The sequence below is a fragment of the Alosa alosa genome, chromosome 2 (assembly GCF_017589495.1).
Source record: "Alosa alosa isolate M-15738 ecotype Scorff River chromosome 2, AALO_Geno_1.1, whole genome shotgun sequence".
Lineage (NCBI taxonomy): Eukaryota > Metazoa > Chordata > Actinopteri > Clupeiformes > Clupeidae > Alosa > Alosa alosa.
In genome coordinates, this window is record NC_063190.1 from 27168815 (window position 1) to 27191278 (window position 22464).

Consider the following 22464-nt stretch of genomic DNA (forward strand, 5'->3'; position numbering starts at 1 on the left):
ATGGAGAAGAGGAAGGTGGTGCTGCTCTTGCAAGGATTTTTCCTCTTGCAGCTGAGTCGTCCCTCACTCCAAGGAGGTAAGACATTGTTTAAGTCAAACTCTTGCCTTCAGCTGGCCGGAAGCCATGGCAACCAGAGCATCCTTGATTCTCTGGCTGCCAGCAAGGTAACAATCTTTGCTTTTGATGCTTTTTGAGGCTCAGGTGAGTGGTTTTCTATCGTCAGCTAGGAAGTCATACTGTAAAACACTGGCAGGTGTGTTGTAAAGGATAGAAAGGATATCAGGTCTAATGGTCAGAGAAGTGTCCTGAATGTAGTGTCAACTTCAATAGTGCATCTAAAGTCTGCATACCTAAAAGTCAACAAACTTACATGTAAGTTTATGTCTGGATGGGAATTGTTGCTTTTTCCCCACATGTGTTTAAAATCAATTAATATATTATTATGTCACTTCCAGACACTAATAATATGCTGAAAATGTAGACAGCCTGAAGAGACATCAATGGTGCTGTGCAACCATTAGACACACCTCATGTTTTTATTACAGAGCTGAGAGCTGTCAGGAAGGCAGCTGTTTTGACTGCAATTATCCATTAATGTCATGATTTATGGTTTTGGCAAGGTCGTTTTTCTGTCTCTATAGAAAGTAGTTTGCTACTAGTTCTGACCTGTCGTTTAATGTGTCACTGCCATTGAAATGTCACTGCCATTTGATTTGTGTGCTTCCGCTTTTGTATACTTCCGCTTATTGGTGTAATATTTGAATTTGCATTTGTGGCTGAGAAACTCAACAATTTAAAAAAGTGAGCAAAAAAAATACAGTATATGAATCTTTAAATCACTAACCCTAATCCTAACCCCACAAGTGATTATAAATCACTTTATAATGTATAATGTAGACTGGTAGCACACCACCATGCACTGCACACCACTACTCATTGAGTGAAAATCCATCTGATTTCTCTAAATGCATTAACTTTTACAGCATTTGTTAAGATATGGTGTGAAGTGAAATGCCAAATGTAAATGAGAGGAATATAATAAGAACAGCTGAGAGCAATATAAAAAGCTGAAGTTTAGGAAAACAATGTGAATTCGGGGAAACAAATTGCACATTTTTGTAATTTTTGCAATTGTGTACAGTAAAAGAAATACACCTAAATACTTAAATATTTGAAAGTAAAAATATATCTTTGTAGATTATGAGCAGTGCAACTCAGCAGATAACCATAGCAGCCTATCCCAGAGTTAATGTACTGTAACATGTAAATACTATGATAAAATTCCCACAAGACATTTTAAAATTATGCGTAATCCATATACATTTCTGCAACATCTAATGTTTACAGTTTGTAACATATAATGAAACAGAGATAATGTTGCATACTGTATAGCAGCCATGTACAGTATATCATGGCAGTAACCGATTGATTGAATAAATTAATTTTGGGAAATAGACACCAACATTGTTGATGTGCTGTGTTAATAGATAACGTATCATAATGCCATCTGTTCAACGGTTTGCTTAATATAATAAATTGACCATGTAAAATGTTTATTTTTACATTAAGCATTTTTTGAAATGCCATATAATTATATAGCTACTTTTTAGAATACTTCACATCTTCATATGTCCATAAATGTTGATAAACGGTACATTGTAAATTGATTGCATATAAGTATGTATGTGAGGGTGTTTCCACCCCCCCCCCCTTTCAGTTAGCCTGTTAGGAATGTGTCCAACATGCAGTACTTCCTTACCTTTGTTACTCAACATGTTTGTAAACCTGAAGTTGTCATATATACGTCATATTATCTCTCTTGATGATTCTGACTCATGCAAGAGGAGAACAGTTATGGTTCCAAGTGGTTACACCATACGGAACTTCCCTAATACCCCCCCACACCCTCCCTTGGGTGCACTGTGGAGAGATTGTGTACTTCCAAACATCCCTTCACAGGGTCAACTGAAGCCCATGGCTTTAAGTAGTGACCACAGTGCTGTAGACTGGTCTACTCTACAGTATGTGTCAGAGGATAAAATATGGGCAACTTGGACCACTTTTAATTTACTGGCAGACAAATTTTGTATCAAAGGAAATGTTTTTGTTACTTCTATCCCCCTGCAAAAGCTAAAGAGAACTCAAAGGGATTCAAGCATAAGAAACTGGTGTCGCTAGTCTCGTGCAATGAGACTAGATTTTGTAAGGAATAACTAATTGTTGTTGAATTATTTTTCCCATGTTCAATAGACCTATACTTATTACAACCTGTCCCATTTGGGACTCCTTTACAGGGGTGTACATTCCACCTGGAGCAGGTGGTGCTGGAGCTGGAGTTGGTCCTGGGGGAGGTCTTGGAGCGGGACTTGGAGCTGGAGCCGGTCCAGGAGGCGGACTAGGAACAGGCTTACGACCTGGAGCTGGACCTGGAGCTGGTGCCGGTGAGTAATTATTAGAACCTCTCAGATAATGTATCTAAGCGATAAAGAATGAGTGAGAGTGGGGTTGGTAAGGATATATCGACCGCTGTGGTATGTTCCAGGGATGTCCTGGGACATCACTGCTCTGGAATGCCTTTTAATGCCTTATTAATAGTTTGATCTGACCCAACTGTTGTATTAAACAAACCGATCAGTCTGGTTGCATAATGGCTGCCGTGCATCACAGGTGGGTGCTACACATTAATGGTGGTTAGTGAGGTTCCCCTTCATTGTGAAGAGTGTTGTGAAAAGTGTTATATAAATGTAATGTGTTGTTGTTGTTGCTGTTGTTGGTGGTGGTGTTGATATAGATTAGAAATGTTGCATGTTCTGGCTTCCTACTCCATACTTCCAGCTCAAGCTAACTACTACAAATGTTCCAAATAAACTTTTTTTCCAGATGTACACAGGAGAGGTGTTAGAATCCTTGTGTTATGGGTGAGGTACAGTATTTCCCATGGTGGCCAATCAAAAACCAAGCCTAATTAACATTACACCACATGACATGGGATACTTAAAAAAACAACAAGCCAAAGCAGCACACACAAAATCACCAAGCAGCCTTGTGTGAAACATGTAGGCTTTACTAGCAAGTCGTTATGCCCTATTGATGTGGGATCTAAGCAAAGATGACAAGCTCTGGCACATTTCATTAAATCAGGCCCATACATTTACATTAATATGTATTCACTTACAGTAGATGACACTTTTGTTCAAAATAACTTACAAAATAAGGATTAACATTCAAGCCACATTACAAAGGAGACCTTAGGGAACAGTAATAATAATACCAGAAGATGAGAGTGCACAAGTTTAACTACTAGACAAGTGTCAAAGAGGATAACGAAGGGAAGTGCTTGGTGAGTTAGGTGTGTTGGGTTATTAGATGAGTTAGGAGAGGAGATACTTTCGTAAGAGTTGCGTCTTCGAGAGCTTCTTAAAGATAGAGAGGGACACCCCTGCTCTGGTAGCCAATGAGGAACAACAAATGGAAATAGTCTCTCACTGCAAATCCTACTTCTGATACTCAAAATGTCTGGAACAAACCACAGTAATGTATTACCCACAGTATGAGGTCATCCTGTGTATTCTGTTTAATCTCCAGGAGGTTTTGGACCTGGTGGTGTTGGTCAAGGACCTGGTGGCGTTGGACCAGGAGGGTATGGACCTGGTGTTGGACCTGGAGGAGCTGGTCCAGGAGGCTTCGGGCCTGGCGGTGCTGGACCAGGGGGATATGGAACTGGAGTAGGACCTGGCGGTGCTGGACCAGGGGGATATGGAACTGGAGTAGGACCTGGGGGTGTCGGACCAGGAGGTGTTGGAGCAGGTAGGATCCCATTTACGATAGTTATCTACCTAAACATACAGTACTTAGTTTGTCTCATGCTAATATTTATGATGCATATAAAATAAAGTATTAAAAACATAGAAAAGTTATGCAATATCATGGCTTCAATTATTACCATGACTGCATGCAAACAATAATGTAGCTGCCATGACCATTACACTGAAACAACACTAGGTAAGCATTTTGACTGGCACTGATTTGCTCTTTTTACATTTTCATTTTTAGGGGCTGGTCCAAAGCCACCTAAAACAGGTAAGAATAACCTAAGTATGAACAATGACAATGACAATGAATGAAAATGACAATGAATAAAAATACACTTTTACTGTATACTGTATATAATTTTATTAAAGCTATGTTTTTCTTTGGTTTTGATCAATAGGTGGTGCATATGGTGGCCAGGGTGTCGGTCCAGGGGGCCGAGGTACCGGCTTTGGTCCTGGTGGTCAGGGTGCTGGTCTTGGAACTGGTGGAGTTGGACCGGGTGGTGTAGGTCCAGGTGGTGTTGGACCGGGTGGTGTAGGTCCAGGTGGTGTTGGACAAGGTGGTCTCAGACCAGGAGGAGTTGGACCGGGTGGTGTTGGACCAGGAGGAGTTGGACCAGGTGGTTACGGACCAGGCGGAGGAGTTGGACCAGGTGGTTACGGACCAGGTGGAGGAGTTGGACCAGGTGGAGTCGGCCCAGGAGGAGTTGGCCCAGGTGGGTACGGACCAGGTGGTTACGGACCAGGTGGTTACAGACCTGGTGGTTACGGACCTGGTGATTCTGGGACCTGGTGGATTTGGACAGGGTGGTGTTGGACCAGGTTTGGAATTTTCATGTTTACACCTAGTATGTCCAATGGACATTTGATGTATCTAGAAAGCACTCTGAATAGCTGTGTACTGTATTATAACAAAAGTATTTGTGTTTGCATAGGTGCTGGCAGAAAGCCTGGAAAAACAGGTGAGCAATTAAGTTGATTCACAATTACCAGCTGAGTATATGGAAAATAATTTTGATTAGACAAAATATTAAATTGCTGATTTTGTGTTTGTGGGTGGTGGATCTGGGGGGCAAGGCATTGGTCAGGTGAATTAGAGCAGGTGGCTTTGGACCTGAGTTGGCCCTGGTGGAGTTGGACCAGGTGGAGTTGGACCAGGGAGGAGCTGGACCAGGTGGAGTCGCCCCAGGAGGAGTTGGCCCAGGTGGGTACGGACCAGGTGGTTACGGACCAGGTGGTTACAGACCTGGTGGTTACGGACCTGGTAGTTACGGACCTGGTGGATTTGGACAGGGTGGTGTTGGACCAGGTTTGGAATTTTCATGTTTACACCTAGTATGTCCAATGGACATTTGATGTATCTAGAAAGCACTCTGAATAGCTGTGTACTGTATTATAACAAAAGTATTTGTGTTTGCATAGGTGCTGGCAGAAAGCCTGGAAAAACAGGTGAGCAATTAAGTTGATTCACAATTACCAGCTGAGTATGGAAAATAATTTTGATTAGACAAAATATTAAATTGCTGATTTTTGTGTTTGTAGGTGGTGGATACGGGGGCCAAGGCATTGGTCCAGGTGGTCGTGGAACCAGTTTAGGAGCAGGTGGCTTTGGACCTGGAGTTGGCCCTGGTGGAGTTGGACCAGGTGGAGTTGGACCAGGAGGAGTTGGACCAGGAGGCCCAGGAGGTTTTGGTCCTGGAGGCTATGGACCAGGCAAGGAAACCATTTTGTTTTACTTTAAATATATCTTGTGGGCAACGATTAACATTAGCAAAGCTAAGTGCTGTCTCAATGATGGCACATTATCCATAACACAGCTTCGACAACCAGGCAATTAAACAAGCAGACACCAAATGTTGAAAATACAGCACATAGAGCAGGTCTAGTGCTGATACCATCTTAATAAACTAGCATTTAATGCAGTTACCGGTTAGTGAGAGTACCTGCTTGTTGAGCAAGACATTCGCCAATTCTGCATTATTTCTCACTTTCATTTTAGATGGAAGCAATCTGGGAATAGAACCGCTAGCAAATTAACATGTATATCAAGTTTGCCTTGCAAATTCAGAGGATGCTATTCATAACAGCACCTTAGAATTGGCTCATGTCATGTTCCTCTGCTGTTCCTCATGAGATTATTTACGTAGATTATGTTTTAATACTCTAAAGAAAAATACTATATTGTGTAACTGTGCTGAACATTTAACTGTGCAATATTTGCATTGTATTCATATGCCATGCATCTATCATTTTACTTGTTCATAGGAGCTGGCACCAAAGCTGGAAAAGCAGGTAAGTACTATGAAGTTCTGTGATGAAAGACCTAAGACTGATAAGACATAACATTTTCCTAATGAATGTAAAGTAATAGAGGAAATGATATCTCTTAACTTGCTCAGAACATGATACTTTTCTCTCCAGGTGGTCGGGGTGCTGGGCTTGGAGGACTGGGCACCGGTCTCGGACCTGGTGGAGTTGGACCAGGTGGTGTCGGCCCAGGTGGTTTTGGCCCTGGAGGTTATGGACCTGGTGGTGTCGGACCTGGTGGAGTCGGACCAGGTGGTGTAGGCCCAGGTGGTGTCGGCCCAGGTGGAGTTGGCCCTGGAGGTTATGGACCTGGTGGTGTCGGACCTGGTGGAGTCGGACCAGGTGGTGTAGGCCCAGGAGGTTATGGACCTGGTGGTGCTGGCCCTGGAGGCTATGGACCTGGTGGAGTTGGACCTGGTGGTGTCGGACCAGGTGGGGTTGGACCAGGAGGAGTTGGCCCAGGAGGTTATGGACCTGGAGGTGTTGGAAGAGGTACTGATTACTTTAGGTAGATTCAGAGGAAGAACACTTAGTTGAATCCAAGTTGAATCCACTGCAGAATTATTTTATGACTCACTGCTATTTCCATAATCATTTACAGGTGGGAAGCCTGGGAAGCCCTCTAAGACAGGTTTGTTGTGTCTCTTAACACACCCTCCACAACATAACAAAATTCAGCACTGTCATACATGTACTATATGATATACCATACCGCAATATCTACATCATTTGCCTACACACAATGGCTACACCTATGAAAGCATACATTATGGCCCAAAAACGCACTCATTCAACAACATGATTATTGGTTACAGGTGGATACGGAGGCCATGGTGTAGGACCAGGTGGAGTGGGTGCTGGTCTCGGAAGCGGAGGTCTTGGACCAGGTGGAGTCGGACCAGGTGGAGTTGGCCCTGGTGGAGTTGGACCAGGCGGATATGGTCCTGGTGGTGGTGTTGGGCCTGGTGGAGTTGGACCAGGCGGATATGGTCCTGGTGGTGGTGTTGGGCCTGGTGGAGTCGGACCTGGTGGAGTTGGACCAGGCGGATATGGTCCTGGTGGTGGTGTTGGGCCTGGTGGAGTCGGACCTGGTGGAGTTGGACCAGGCGGATATGGTCCTGGTGGTGGGGTTGGACCTGGTGGAGTTGGACCAGGCGGATATGGTCCTGGTGGTGGGGTTGGACCTGGTGGAGTCGGCCCAGGCGGATATGGTCCTGGTGGTGGGGTTGGACCTGGTGGAGTCGGCCCTGGTGGAGTTGGACCAGGCGGATATGGTCCTGGTGGTGGTGTTGGGCCAGGAGGAGTTGGACCAGGAGGTGTTGGACCAGGTGGACTTAGACCAGGTGGGTGGAATAGAGACAGATTCCTAAAAAAGGTTTTCAGCTTGGTCTTTGCAGTAAATTTCCCCTGTAATACTTTTGGCTTTTTATACATTTATGGATTATAATGTAGATGCATCACAAATGCTATTAGTCAATACAATGTTCATAAATGGAATTCTGAATAAAACTTCTACATGTTTCTCTGTGTTTTCAGGTGCAGGAGGGAAACCTGGAAAGACTGGTGGGTTAACATCAATAATTGTCAAATACTGACAATTCAAATGTCCTCACATACTGTACATAGAAAAGAAGAACTATGTTATGTGATAAAATATCTTACACAAACTATTTCTTAAATAAACTGTAACTCCAATATGAATGACCATACATAGTTTCCATCACACAGCAATCAGTCCACCAATCAACTAATCAGTGTCAACTGATTGAATAAATACACTTTCAGACGTTGAAAATCTTTGAGGTTTTAGAATGTGGAAATTTTTAGCTAGCTTCAGACAGTTTCAGTCCTCTTACCATGTCACAATGCAACAATGAGTACAGAGAGAATTGTGAGTAGTCATTCATTACAATCGTATTCAGGCAACCCACTAATACCCTTTTTAATTATCAACTGGGAAAATCCCAAAGCAATTGGTTAAAAGGTTGCGGTGATGAACTCCAGTGATAAGTACAAGCTATACCTGAACAACAGTGAATCATAGTTTGCCTGCCATGTTTCCATCACCCCAGCAAAATAACAATGAGTGAGTGGAGCAGGGAAATCTCTGCCGGAAACCACTGCTGTGTCTCTGGGGAACTGTAAATATTATTCCTCATGTCAGTCAGACCCACTCTACGACATGAGAGTAAATTAACCCCATGTCATATCCCAAACAGTTTCTTTTTCATTATCAGGCCACCATAATGTGCTCGGTGAGATAAGACTTAAGGCATTAAGTGGAGTCCAGATAAGACAGGAATGGCAACAGGAGACCCCAGAGTGCTTTTCCTCGAAGCTTTATTGGAACAGGAAGTCTTTCACATATGGCTCACAATTGATGAATTAGCAGTAATGATGGTGTGTCAGGCTTCTTCATTGTTGTGGATTAGTTAGATAAAAGCAATTTACAGAAACTAGGTCATCTGTTGGCCAGGCCAAGACCCCACAGTTTGTATAGAAGGTGATTTTTTGGAGAAAGGGCAAAATGTACACTGCAGACACAACAATGGATTACAGTTAATTGTTATTAAAAATTAAACAAAATAAACATCTCAGCATATACAGTATATTTATACTATACATTACACTTCTAATCTGTCTTTTATCAAATATCTCAGCACATTAACAAATGTTATTTGTTGTATTTTTTTAAACTATAAGGTCTGCTTTAAGAAGTTGCTTTAACAACGCTCTATTCCAAACCAAGAAGTGAAACACTTTCAGAAGAGTTTCTCTTTTTTATCTGTCACTTAAGGATTGTATAAAATTAGTGACGTGGTACAGCAGGGAGTTAAAACATCTAAGCAACTGTAAAGTTTATGTGAAAAAAGTGTTTTCACTATTATGTTCATGGTACAGTGATATTGTGCGCAATAAAGTTGGTGGCAATTACAGCCTGACTTGTATTTTGTGACAGTGGCTTAAATATCAAAGAAATTGTTAATTGGGACAAATGATACCACTCTAATTAGTCCAAAATAAAAATTATGAATGTGTAGAGCTTGTAGTTTTCCCCTTATTTTGACACCTCTACTTATTTTGTAGAAAAGTCAAAGATCCATGCTATTGTATATTTTGAATGATAAGTTCATGAAAGTCACCCAGCAAATTGACATTTTCTTTCAGGTTATGGAGGCCTTGGTGGAGCATTAGGAGCTGGGGGCCTGGGGGCTGGTCTAGGCACTGGGGGGCTAGGACCTGGTGGCCAAGGCACAGGATACAGACCTGGAGGTGAACACAGTTTCTGTCCTGTTCAGCCTAAGCAGTCAACTCATTTGTTGAGTCATTTGACATTTTGTGTGTATTCTGTATTGTGTATTGTTTACATATGATTCCTAATAACCTGATCTCCTTTCATTCCAAGGTGGTTATGGGGGTTATGGACAGAAACCACCAAAAGCAGGTAATGAACCATGTATACTGGATAGGATAGAACAAAATCAGGTTGACTCATTACTCACCTGTGAAATGCAACATGATACTCTATGTACAGTCACGCCAAGTTAGAGGCCATGTTTTATATTTTACTTTGAAAAGGGCCAGGTGGAACTGGCTATGGACCAGGTGGAGCAGGGTACGGACCTGGAGGAACTGGACTTGGACCTGGTGGTGCCGGTTATGGACCTGGTGGTGCTGGTTATGGGCCTGGTGGTGCTGGAGTCGGACCAGGAGGAGCGGGAGTCGGGCCAGGAGGAGCAGGTACTGGACCAGGTGGAGCTGGAGTTGGCCCTGGTGGTTCTGGAGTTGGCCCCAGTGGAGCAGGAGTTGGCCCTGGTGGAGCAGGAGTTGGCCCTGGTGGTGCAGGAGTTGGCCCTGGTGGAGCAGGAGTTGGCCCTGGTGGTGCTGGAGTTGGCCCTGGTGGTGCTGGAGTTGGCCCTGGTGGTACTGGAGTTGGCCCTGGTGGAGCAGGAGTTGGCCCTGGTGGAGCTGGAGTTGGCCCTGGTGGTGCTGGAGTTGGCCCTGGTGGAGCAGGAGTTGGCCCTGGTGGAGCTGGAGTTGGTCCTGGTGGAGCAGGAGTTGGCCCTGGAGGCGGTTAGCTATCTAGCCATATCCTCTTGTTTTAGTATTAGCTGATACAATTGAGTAACTCAACAAATTAGTGTGTTATCTCAATGTGTCAGTACACATATTAAGATTATTTGTGTCATTATTTTTTAGCACCACTACTTCCTCAGACTGGTCAACCAGGTGGAACAGGCCCAGGAGGGAAAACCGCAGGGAAGGCCGCTAAGATTCCAGGTAGTTCCAGGAGTCAGCCTGAACCTTGGGGCTCTTATTAATTCATGTGATTTATGGTTTAGCTAAAAAATACATCTAAAGGAAAAGTAAACATTGCATCTCCTGTTGAAATTAAGACCTGTCAAAGCTGGCTGAAGAAAAAATAATGTGGAAATGAGCATATCAGCTACAGCCATTCATTTGAATGAGGTTTTCACTGGTGAGATCTGACAGCTACCAGAGCCAAGTGTACAAAAGTGTAAACTCTGTCTGTTTGCAAGAAAGTGGAAAGAATCTTGATTAGATAATATTGTTTTCTTTCTATCTTAATCTGACTATGCTTAGGCATCGGTTTACCTGGACTCTATCAAGGTGGATTAGTTCCTGGACAAGGTGGGTAAAATATGTTTTTAGCCTGCCTTTGTACTTCTATTCTTCTAGTCCGTCTATTTAATCTCAATTTGCTTGTGAAATTTGTGTAATTTTACTGCGATACTGTAATTTTGCATTGTCATGCCATGTAGGTTTTGGTGGACGGGGTGTACTACCTGGTGTTGTCACAGGTTCTGGGGTTGGATCTCAATCTGGTGAGTTTGTTTTAATTTCGTTTACATTTTTGAACAACATTTTACTTTAAACACTGACTGGTAATGTTGATATCTTCTTTCTCTGGGGCAGGAGTTCTGGGTCAAGGGGGAGTTGGAGTTGGAACTAATGGTGAGTCTGTCCATGTGGTGTAAAAACCTTTTTCAGTGCTTTAATAAGTCCTTGATGTTCCATATCAACACATTCATGTCATAGAATATGATAATTTCTATGGGTTGTGTAATCACATATCCTGACATTAATTTCACAGGTGGTCGTGGAACTTACTCTGGACAACAACTACCTGGCGTGTTTCGCGGATACCCTCTTATTACACCCAAAACTGGAGGTATATCTCCCTTAAAATGTTGTTCTTTGCCATACCTTTCACAAATGTTTAATACTTTTAAGCTGACATGTTTCATATGGTCAACTTCAGATAGTTACGTATGGAACTCGGGATGTGTCTTAACTCTGGATGTGTAAATATTATTTATTACGAGGGAATGTGCGCTCCTTTACTAAATCATGTGCTTATTTTACTAAATTGTGCGCTCCCTTTTATTAAATCATGCTCTCGTTTTACTACATTGTGTGCTCATTAAAATTGTGTGCTCATTTTAGTAAATAGTGCACTCTCTTTAGTAAATAGTGCATTCATTTTACAAATCTAAAACAAGAGCATAATTTAGTTAAATGAGCACACAATTTAGTAAAACAAGCACACTACAAAAAAAATCTTGCATTGACACCTCCGGGGCTTTGTAGTTATGTAATCATGTTCATTTTTTTGTTTGTGTTTATAGAGAGAATACTAAATTATGCTCTCGTTTTACCAGATTGTATGCTCACATGCACAATATACAAAATTACATGCATTTGTTTTACTAAATGGTGTGCTAATTGTACTATATTGTGTGCTTGTTTTACAAAAATGAAACTGACAGCACAATTTAGTCAAATGAGCACACAATTTAGAAAACGAGCCCACAATTTAGTCAAATGAGCACAGTATTTAGTAGCCTGGCTCCGCCCGTCTATGTAATTCCGCTCAATTTTATTTCCCTTCAGTACTCCGAAGTACTGCGAAGTCAGAGAGTGTGGTATTACCAGGTTATTTTATTTAGTAAAATGAGAGCACAATTTGCTAAAGAGTGCACAATCTAGTAAAAAACGAATGCAGTTAAGTAAAAGTATAGTATAGTTAAACGATATTCGTTACACTTTATTTGACAGTATCGACATAAGAGTGACATAACGCTTCTGTCATTAAGTGTCATTCGGTTTTTGACATTACCCGATATTCTCTCAATATACATATACAATACATCTTGCAATGACACCTCTCAGGCTCTGTAGAATTAATCTAAATGGAATAAACATCTTTCCTTATTTCTTGCAGCAGGAGGAAAAAAAGCTAAAGCTGGTAAATATGGTAAGTCAAACCACCCCATTAATTTCTTTAAATATTTAAATGTGCGCTTTTGAAATATGTCTTTTGTTTAAATAAATCCACAAAACATGAGAGCTGACTCTGCCTTCTGTAAGGTGCTGGTGCAGGGACTGGAACTGGTGCAGGTGGTATACCTCTGGCCAGTGGCCTTCCTGGACAAGGTGTCGTAGCAGGAGCTGGCGGCGTACCTGGGTCAGGACTGGTACCTGGGGGATCAGGAGGCATTCCTGGCGCAGGTGGGGTACCTGGAGCAGGTGGCGTACCTGGAGCTGGGGGTTACCCAGGAGGGGGTGTCTATCCTGGAGCTGGACCTGGAGCTGGTGGTGCTTATCCAGGAGGTTAGACAATAAAAATCAGTCCTTTTCAGACTACTTCAGTCTTAAATAAATGTATTTGTCATGGACAGTTAGGACACCTGTTGATCAGACATGTTGATTGTTTGATTTCCCTTTCAGGATATGGATCATCTGCAAAGGCTCGTAAATATGGTAAGATATGCTCTGCTGTATAAAGCCATACTTTTTTGCAGAAACTAAAATCCCCAAACTGTAAGTCTGAATTATCTGTGCCAAATTATGGAAACTGTAGTTCAGTTGCTGCACAGCCTGGTCTTTTTCTGTATTTCTGAACCAGTCTAAAGACTGTTTGATTGGAAAGTTACTACAATATGTTGTCATGTAATGACTGACGCGTCTCTGGTTATCATCTCAATGGAAGAGTGCATTGGTCATTTTCAGTTGTTTTCCAGGAAAAATAAATTCTTGGTTCCAGATTTCTAAAACCCCTAACCTTATAGTCCTCAATGAAAATTGAATTATCTTTAAAAATGAAGGAGAGAGAGATTATTACATTTTGAATGATGTCAACATCCCTAATTATGGAAGCAGAGCAGGAAAAATGATTCATATGAACAAAAAATAATATTAAGATCAACCCATTGTTTTGATTAGTGCTGTGTTTGCCTTATATGGTTGTTAATTCTTCATAATAGGTAGGGGAGCCTAAATTCACTGTTTACTTGATTTCTGTAGGCCAGCCTGGAGGCACCGGTGGTGTGCTAGGGGCTGGTAGAGTACCTGGTGGAGTTGGTGGAGTACCTGCTGGAGCTGGTGGCTTACCTGGTGGTGCTGGAGGTTTACCTGGTGGAGCTGGTGGCTTACCTGGTGGAGCTGGTGGCTTACCTGGTGGAGCTGGTGGCTTACCTGGTGGTGCTGGAGGTATCTCAACAATCTTTACAATAGGAAAGGGAAACAATTGCCCTGCACTGATATGACAAAATAAATGCATGAAATAAATGCATGTAAAATTGTTGACATGAACTAATGACTCCATTGCCTTTCTCCATTCAGGCTATGCTGGTGCCAAGGCACGTAAATATGGTAAGGTTTACCTATATGAATCTCTTTCATCATGAAAATGTTTCTCTAATCATCAAGGTTTATAATATGCATTATTTCTGTTGTAGGACCTGGTGGTGGTTTAGCTGCTGGCCTTGGAGGAGTGCCAGGAGGGGGATACGGACCTGGTGGTGGTGTGGGACCTGGTGGTGTTGGACCAGGCGGAATTGGCCCAGGTGGTGTTGGACCTGGTGGTTACGGACCAGGTGGTTACGGACCAGGTGGAGGCATTGGACCAGGTGGGGCTGGGCCAGGTGGTGTTGGAACAGGTGGGGCTGGTCCAGGTGGTGTCGGAACAGGTGGAGTTGGCCCAGGTGGTTACGGACCAGGTGGAGGCGTTGGACCAGGTGGTGCTGGACCAGGTGGGGCTGGGCCAAGTGGTGTCGGACCAGGTGGAGTTGGCCCAGGTGGTTACGGACCAGGTGGTGTTAGCCCAGGTGGTTATGGACCAGGTGGTGTTGGCCCAGGTGGTTACGGACCAGGTGGTGTTAGCCCAGGTGGTTATGGACCAGGTGGAGGACTTGGAGCAGGAGGGGTACCTGGCGGTGGAGTAAGCCCTGGAGGTACAAAATCTAATACGCAACATTGTGTGTATCACTATCACTACGCAACATTGTGTGTATCACTATCACTACTAAAGTTATTTTAATTAAACTGGTTCTGAATTCAACATTCATGCATTTGTTTTTCTGATCTTGCAGGGTATGCTGGTGCCAAAGCCCGCAAATATGGTAATGTAACATAAACAATGTGACTTTATTCAAATGTTCAGTGGCTTCTTGCCTGGCTAAAGGTAGTTATTCATGCCTATGCCATTCATTTTAGGTCTAGGTGGTGGTGGACCTGGATCTGGAGCAGCTGGAGGGTTAGGAGGTGGAGGGTACGGCCCAGGTAGTGGTGTTGGACCCGGTGGAGCAGGACGAGGTGGTCCCGGAGGCTATGGACCAGGTGGTGCTGGCCCTGGTGGAGCTGGTCCCGGAGGCTATGGACCAGGTGGTGCTGGCCCTGGTGGAGCTGGTCCCGGAGGCTATGGACCAGGTGGTGCGGGCCCTGGTGGAGCTGGTCCCGGAGGCTATGGACCAGGTGGTGCTGGCCCTGGTGGAGCTGGTCCCGGAGGCTATGGACCAGGTGGTGCGGGCCCTGGTGGAGCTGGTCCCGGAGGCTATGGACCAGGTGGTGCGGGCCCTGGTGGAGCTGGTCCCTGGAGGCTATGGACCAGGTGGTGCTGGCCCTGGTGGAGCTGGTCCAGGCGGAGTTGGACCGGGTGGATATGGACCTGGAAGTGGAACTGGGACTGGAGGTACACAGACTCTCTAGGGCGCCATATTTCATTTCTGTGTGACAAAATATGTTTGATTCCTTGAATTTGTATGCTGCCATTAAGTTTCCAAGTGCAGCAAAACACATTACATTAAAAACAATATGACCTGGTTCACTTTACAAGAGGCAAAGATTTTTGAAATTATCTTTTAATCACATTAGAGATATGTTAACTGGGTTAAATTTAAAACAGATGTCAGATTTGGCAGTCAACACTACCTTCATATTCTGTGACTTCAGTGTATACACAAGCAAGCCATTAAAACAGAATACATTCTCTGATCATGAATCACTTTGCTAATAACTCATGAGAGTAGCTGGTCGTAGTAAGTGCCAAATTTGAAGGAGAATGTGCAGTTCCTTTAAACTATCAATTTTGCTTTTTCACAGCTTATCCTGGTGGAGCAAAAGCATGGAAATATGGTAGGTTTTCCCATCACAGTCACCGTTTGTATTTCTGACTTCACCACAAAAATAGCTGAAATTGTAAAACTACAATTTGCAATGCAGAAAGAGCATAGAGATTGAAATCTAAACAGATAGATAGGGTTGAGTTTGCGCTTCAGATTTTTGCAGTTGGAAATAGACAGTTATAAATGAACATGACTAATAAAGAACCATTCTTGCTCAGGCCGCAGTGGTGGTGGTGGTGCTCCTGGGTCAGGTTTAGGCGGTGCTCTAGGTGGGCTGGGCACAGGCCCAGGAGGAGCTGGAACCGGGCCAGGTGGTGCTGGATACGGTACCGGAGTTGGACCTGGAGGAGTCGGCACAGGACCTGGGGGAGTGGGTTACGGGCCTGGTACTGGCTATGGGCCCGGTGGTGGCTATGGGCCAGGAAGATATGGAACAGGTATCGATCATTTAAAATTTTAGAAATTTATCACCATCCCTGTTGTGCCTCTGCAAAGAGTTTCACTTGTACATTTGACCTGTAATGCACTTATTCTATCTTCTATTTTAGGTTATGCACCTGGATCTAAAGCTGCTAAATATGGTAGGATATATTCAAATTATGACACCATACAAATGGCTATGTATCTCCATGGCTACAAATGATGCACAACGTTAATACATTTTATTTCATATCATGATGTCATTACCATTGTGATCGTTACACTTTTGTCCTCCCTTTTCTGTAGGTGCTGGGACAGGTGCTGGGGGTGTACTCGGGTATGGAGGGGTACCTGCTGGTGGACCAGGAGGAGTAGCAACCATTGGACAAGCTGGTGAGTTCTGGTGGTTAGGGGTAGTCATGGACTTCTGAGTTTTGTCTGAATGGGATTTCATGCTGATGAGGCTACAGTAACTGAATGTGCTGGTCAATAGACTAATACCATCTGTGGTTGGTTGGTTGATTGATTGATTGATTGATTGATTGATTGATTGATTGATTGATTGATTCTCAGGAACCGGTCCTGGCTTAACTCAGGGAGTGGGCTCAGTGGCAGGAGGTCCAGGAGGCGGCGCTGGAGGTTTTCCAGGTGGGCTGCCAGGTGGTGGATATCGGGGTTATGGGGGTAAGTTTGGACAGGATGGGAAGTGCGGGAAGAGTGAGTAGAATGGGGCTCAGTCAATAAAGGGTTAAAAGTAAATTTGAGTGTGGGATGACGGGCTTTTGTTGTCACACTGTTTCAATTTGCTCCTTTTGTTCTTGGCAGGATATGGTGCAGGTGGTAAACCTCCTAAATATGGTAAGCACTTTTTATGGATTTACTGAATATTGAAATGCACTATAATGATCATTCTTAGATACCGTATCTAAATCATACACATCCGTAGGTCCGTCTCGTCCGTATATGAGGCTTTACACTTGTGTCTTTGTCTTTAGGACAGCCAGGTGGAGCTGCAGGAGTAGGTCCAGGAGGAGTGGGAATTGGAGCAGGAGCAGGGACTGGAGTAGGAGGTGTGGTGCCAGACTGGGAGAGGGAGGCCTTGTATTTGAATAAAACAGTTTGACTATCCTGTCAACTCAAATGGATACAATGATGGTTGATAATTGTTATCAAATACAGGGTTGATAATTAGCATAATTGATTTATTGATTACCTACAAAACATAAAAAAGCGGTAAAATCTTCCATGATTTAAATTGTCTTAGAAATGATGGATTCATTGATGAATGTTCCCGTTTCAGGCGGTCCGAGTGGACAGGGTGGAGCAACTGGTGCAACAGGTACAGGTGAGTGTCGGGGACAAAATGATCATTGCGTGCAAATATGATGATGATGAGGCTGTATTTCCTGATATTTAATGTATTGGATGGAGCAGCTTGCACAAGAACAGGTACAGGTGAAAGTCAGTTAGCAAAAGTGACAGAGATAACAGGGTAGTCAGTTAGCAAGAGTGACAGAGATAACAGGGTAGTCAGTTAGCAAGAGTGACAGAGGTAACAGGGTAGTCAGTTAGCAAGAGTGACAGGTAACAGGGTAGTCAGTTAGCAAGAGTGAAAGAGGTAACAGGGTGGTCAGTTAGCAAGAGTGACAGGTAACAGGGTGGTCAGTTAGCAAGAGTGAAAGAGGTAACAGGATGGTCAGTTAGCAAGAGTGACAGGTAACAGGGTAGTCAGTGGCATATGATGACACACAGACATCATCAGATGGACAACTAGAAAGATTCACCTCTGAGTGCAGCCTTGTCCCATTACTTGTCTCATATCCCCTTCACAGTAAAGTGCTTTGGGTGCCTTGATAAAGTGCCATGTGAAATGCAAGTGGTTGTTGTTGTTGTTGTTGTTGTTGTTGTTGTTGTTGTTGTTGTTGTTGTTGCTATGGACCTGTCTCCAACCCCTTCGGTGTCATCTCTCTCGCTCAGCTGTGCCAGGAGGGGCCGGAGGGGCACTCGGGGGAGCAGCAGTTCCCGCTGGCAACGGAAGCACCGCAGTCAATGGATCAACAGTTGGATCAGGCACAGTGACTGTGGTCCTCGGAGGTAGAGTGTCTGACCCAATTTCATAACGTGATCATTGAAAACACTGTCACCTCCTGTCCAGTTATCCTCTGCGCTCATCCAGAGGAATAGATGATTAATATAATGGTCTATCGTATTAATATAACAGGTCAGGATTATTTTGACAGCACATGCCTTTACTGTTCCTCATAGGCCCTACTGGAACAGGTGGCCCTGGTGACGGTATTGGAGGGGGTCCCGGTAAGTCAGCTAACTGGATGACAGTTGTGAGTGTGGAAATACCCCCACGTTAGGAAATCAATCAGGATTTGCAAAAAGGGTTAAGAGATGAGTTTACGAAAGTTTGATCTTTACGTAAAGTAAAATGCATGAATTCTCTACTTACCCAAGTTATTTGTGTGTGTGTCTCTGTGTGTGTGTGTGTGTGTGTGTGTGTGTGTGTGTGTGTGTGTGTGTGTGTGTGTGTGTGTGTGTGTGTCTGTGTCTGTGTCTCTGTGTGTGTGTCTATGTGTGTTTGTCTTTACATTACTATGATATGCAGTTGGAACCAAAGCACCTAAGGATGGTATGAATTTCTTCATTCTGTTCCACTGACGCTAAGCTCCATCCATACTGATGTAGTGTTGGGTTTGTAGTGTAATGCTGTTTAATGCAGTGCTGTTTAATCTCGTCTTCGTAGGTGATGCTGGAGGAGGGATAGAAGGATCCGGAGGCTCACTGGGAGGAGGCCCAGGAGATGGTACGCCCTAACTCATGTGTCAAATCACACCTTTATTCAGGATGGAAGCCAAATGTCACCTATCACACACACATTTATGATTGTGTTATTATTATGTTTGTGTTGTTTATTTTTAGTCTGTTTGTGTTGATCTTGTAAGGTGTGACTGGTGGAGCCATTGATGGAGATGGTGATGGCTTGGTTGTTGGGATCACAGGAACTGGCATACCAATCCTTGCCAGTGGAAAGCCAGGTATGCTTTTTCACTCCGAACACTAGCATGCTAGTAGACTGGTATCATTCTAGGACTTGAGTAGGGTCCTGTGGTTAGGTATTTACATGCACATCACACAGCTTGGCACACCTTTACCTGCTGCACCCTCACAGCCTCACTCTTCTCTGCTGTCCCACAGACAAGGGAGCACCTGTGCTCGGAGGAACGCAGATTCCAGGTGTGGAACTTTGAGATCAGGGACAGACAAAAGTGCAAAAAAAAACATACGAATTTCGCAATGATGGAATTGTTACTCTGTCATTGGCTATATGGAATACATTATAGATCAAGATATTATACATATTCATTCAATGACTTTTTTGATGCACCGTATATAATGATTTGCAATGGCATCCCATGTAAGTCAAAGCATTCTTATACAAAAATATTGCCCTGTTGCTTTTTTAGATATTGATCCATTGTATTTCTCAGCAGGAGGCATTGCTATCATTGCAACTGACTTTGCACCAGGCCTCCCCAGTAAGGCCCTTAAAGTGAATTGCATTCACATAGCTGGAGCTAGTGTTGCTATGCATTTCTACATCTTCATGGCATAACCACATACTCCTTATGCATGCTCTCATATAGATAACACTGCACTGTGATCCATGCTAACACTGCACTATGTATAGACTGTACCATAGTCCATGATGCTAACAATTTTTGTGTGTGTGTGTGTGTGTGTGTGTGTGTGTGTGTGTGTGTGTGTGTGTGTGTGTGTGTGTGTGTGTGTGTTTCGTTTAGATATGAGCCCCAATTTACAAAGAGTTCAGCGCTGGGTTGAGGTTAGAATGTAATCGCTGGTGTCTTGCTGCTGTGAATATACATTTTCCATGATGGTCTAAAGTCAAATCTCTGTCATTTCAGGTGGAACAGGAGTGCCAGAAAGTGAGTGTTTTTCATGTTTGTTGGAGGGTTCTGTTTGTTTCATTAGTGTAAAACCTCTTCTGTCTACTGATGGTAATGTCTGATATAAAGAGTTGTTTGTTATGGACACTGAATATTGTATTGTACATATTGTAAGTAAATATTTCCACTTTGATAGGACATAGTGTTTTGAAATAACTTCTCTGTGGCCTATATGAGTCACTGTACTAACAATCTCTCTCTGACCTCATATCATTATTGCAGTCGGAGCTGGAGTTGTGCAGCCTAGTGGTAAGTGGGGTGTATGACACACATGAGAAAAGGCCATGGACACTGATCTCTCTGTCTCTCTCTCTCTCTTTCTTTCTCGCTCTCTCGCTCTCTCATCACAGCTGCATCTGGCACTGAGAAATTATACTGACTTACTTGACATTTTTTATTTTTCCTCATATGTTTCATTTTAACTGCAGCTTCACATATGACATCCTTAATTTTGGCATAAATATACAAGAAGTGTGATTACCAGGTTAGGATAATCTATATTTTGAAGTCGGAAGCATGCCTCTCACTTCTTCCTTCTGTGTCCAACAGCTGGAACTGGTGCTGGAGTGCCATCTGGAGGTAGGGACAGTCACTTGCAAGCATTTCTTACCATGGTCAACTGCCAACAGCTCAGCATTATTAGAGCATTTTCAAAGACTTTAAATTAAAATATTTACTTACATTTACATTGATATTTTATTTCTTATTGTCAAATAATTTTTATGGTAATTAATGTTAAAAATCTATATTCATATATAATTAACCAAACTGGTCGTGTTCCATTCTCCCTACAGGTGGCAGTGGTGAGTACAAAGTTATTTCTTTATTTTTAAGTTATTTATTATTTTTAAGTTATTTATAAGTTATTTACTGTCCAAGGGAGTTTATGAGAGTAAATTGGGCTATAATGAGGTGAATATGGTGCACATCTTCTTTTATGTCAGTTAAGGTCATAAATTGCTTGTCAACAGCAAAGAAGATGTCTACCATATGGGCCCAATGGATATAAAAAGGCCCCATAAGCTGTTATAACCAATAAAACTTGTGGTTTCTTCACCAGGCACTGGTGTTGGGATTGGGCTGGGTTTTGGTGCCGGTGCTGGCATAGGCTCTGGTACCGGTATTGGCATTGGGATTGGCATTGGTTCCGGCAGCGGCTCTGGGAAAGGAGTGGGTATTGGTGTTGGTGTTGGTGTCGGTGGCAAGTCCCCCAATCCCACCTTGGCAGCGGGAGAAGGTATTGTGCCCACACCGATGAGGTGTGGTGCTTCCTTAGGGAATGCCGTCCCGTACGAATGCCGTCATGAGCCTCATGCCAAAGCAAAAAAAAACAATCAAACAAAGCTTGCTGACCGTATGGTTGCATACTAATAGAGGTCACTAATGTACTTGACCAGTGCAAAGATCTCACAACTTTTAGTTTTTTTTAAATTATACTCTTATATTATTCTCATATATTGTCTTAATAATAATTTTGCTTAAGATAATGTATGATTATAATTTTTGGGAGCCAACAACCAGACATCAGATTCACAATATTTTGTGTTTTTGTTTGTGTTGTTCCAAGTAACATGGCTTGGGATGGGTCATGGGCTGTTTTTGTTTATTCATTATAATCAGCATGAAGGAATGCCATGTTCCAAGTAATTGGTACTGTTTTGAATAGCTTTATGTAGCTACTGGTGTGAGTTATAAGGAAATGTATGAAGCCTCCTGCCAGATATGCCCACGCAGATCAATCAATTAATCAAGCTTTATTTATATTGTGCCTTTCATACAACGTAGCCATTCAAAGTGCTTTCCAAAGGGAAAGTTACAAAAGGTCTAACACAAGACCACATATACTAAATACATAAATATAAGACCACATGTTTCCACTAGTCCTCTATGTTTGAGGGTAAATTTAAACATGACCACAGGCCTCCCTTATCATGACCACAGGCCTCCCTTATCAGAAATGCCTATGCAGAAAATTGTCCTTTGATCCATACATATAATGAAATTACAACATTGCTTTTTAAATGCAACTCCTATCCAGACCTCATTTAACGTTGCAGAACGGAAATGGAATGTTGCACCAATTTCGTTGGGTGCTATGAATGCAATTAACCAAACTACCTCTGAACTAACCAGACCCATGGACAACAGACAGCATCGGGTAGTAGATTTGGAATGTCCAACATGCTTGTAGCAGAACTTGGCTATCTGACCCCCCAAACCTAAACTGATCTGTGCTTGCAGGACCAAGGGATGAATAACACAGCCTCTTTTGGGTCCCTCTGACTAACCAACATATTGGTTAATTCCTAACGTTACAGTGCAGCGAAACCATCATGATTCAAAACAAACTGTAAATCTTTCTACCAGGTACTGGTATAGGCATCGGTGTTGGTATCGGTGTTGGTGTTGGTGTTGGTGTTGGTGTTGGTGCTGGTGCTGGTGTTGGTGCTGGTGGAAAATCTCATGAGCCCACAGAAGGTGAAGCCGTCTGGAACCGTGGACAGGCCAATCTCCCAGAAATG

At 43.1% G+C, this 22464-nt stretch overlaps 1 protein-coding gene across 1 annotated transcript in view; it reads left to right on the forward strand.

Annotated features, from left to right (window-relative positions):
- The window catches only part of elnb (elastin b), a 23407-nt gene continuing 943 nt past the window's right edge, over window positions 1–22464 (forward strand). Inside the window, exons 1-47 of the mRNA XM_048229353.1 lie at window positions 1–76; window positions 2296–2442; window positions 3587–3808; window positions 4055–4081; window positions 4212–4529; window positions 4749–4775; window positions 5356–5526; window positions 6079–6105; window positions 6235–6612; window positions 6722–6751; window positions 6936–7463; window positions 7657–7683; window positions 9289–9393; window positions 9527–9565; window positions 9700–10194; window positions 10321–10401; window positions 10726–10773; window positions 10905–10967; window positions 11059–11097; window positions 11237–11314; window positions 12368–12400; window positions 12526–12756; window positions 12874–12906; window positions 13450–13635; window positions 13768–13797; window positions 13884–14378; window positions 14517–14546; window positions 14641–14988; window positions 15035–15115; window positions 15526–15558; window positions 15767–15985; window positions 16097–16129; window positions 16275–16361; window positions 16542–16652; window positions 16794–16826; window positions 16964–17038; window positions 17269–17313; window positions 17946–18062; window positions 18234–18281; window positions 18583–18606; window positions 18721–18780; window positions 18920–19012; window positions 19173–19211; window positions 19901–19921; window positions 20165–20191; window positions 20492–20521; window positions 20737–20745. Coding sequence (XP_048085310.1) covers window positions 1–76; window positions 2296–2442; window positions 3587–3808; window positions 4055–4081; window positions 4212–4529; window positions 4749–4775; window positions 5356–5526; window positions 6079–6105; window positions 6235–6612; window positions 6722–6751; window positions 6936–7463; window positions 7657–7683; window positions 9289–9393; window positions 9527–9565; window positions 9700–10194; window positions 10321–10401; window positions 10726–10773; window positions 10905–10967; window positions 11059–11097; window positions 11237–11314; window positions 12368–12400; window positions 12526–12756; window positions 12874–12906; window positions 13450–13635; window positions 13768–13797; window positions 13884–14378; window positions 14517–14546; window positions 14641–14988; window positions 15035–15115; window positions 15526–15558; window positions 15767–15985; window positions 16097–16129; window positions 16275–16361; window positions 16542–16652; window positions 16794–16826; window positions 16964–17038; window positions 17269–17313; window positions 17946–18062; window positions 18234–18281; window positions 18583–18606; window positions 18721–18780; window positions 18920–19012; window positions 19173–19211; window positions 19901–19921; window positions 20165–20191; window positions 20492–20521; window positions 20737–20745 — 5497 coding nt within the window. The remainder of the gene's footprint in view (window positions 77–2295; window positions 2443–3586; window positions 3809–4054; window positions 4082–4211; window positions 4530–4748; window positions 4776–5355; window positions 5527–6078; window positions 6106–6234; window positions 6613–6721; window positions 6752–6935; window positions 7464–7656; window positions 7684–9288; window positions 9394–9526; window positions 9566–9699; window positions 10195–10320; window positions 10402–10725; window positions 10774–10904; window positions 10968–11058; window positions 11098–11236; window positions 11315–12367; window positions 12401–12525; window positions 12757–12873; window positions 12907–13449; window positions 13636–13767; window positions 13798–13883; window positions 14379–14516; window positions 14547–14640; window positions 14989–15034; window positions 15116–15525; window positions 15559–15766; window positions 15986–16096; window positions 16130–16274; window positions 16362–16541; window positions 16653–16793; window positions 16827–16963; window positions 17039–17268; window positions 17314–17945; window positions 18063–18233; window positions 18282–18582; window positions 18607–18720; window positions 18781–18919; window positions 19013–19172; window positions 19212–19900; window positions 19922–20164; window positions 20192–20491; window positions 20522–20736; window positions 20746–22464) is intronic.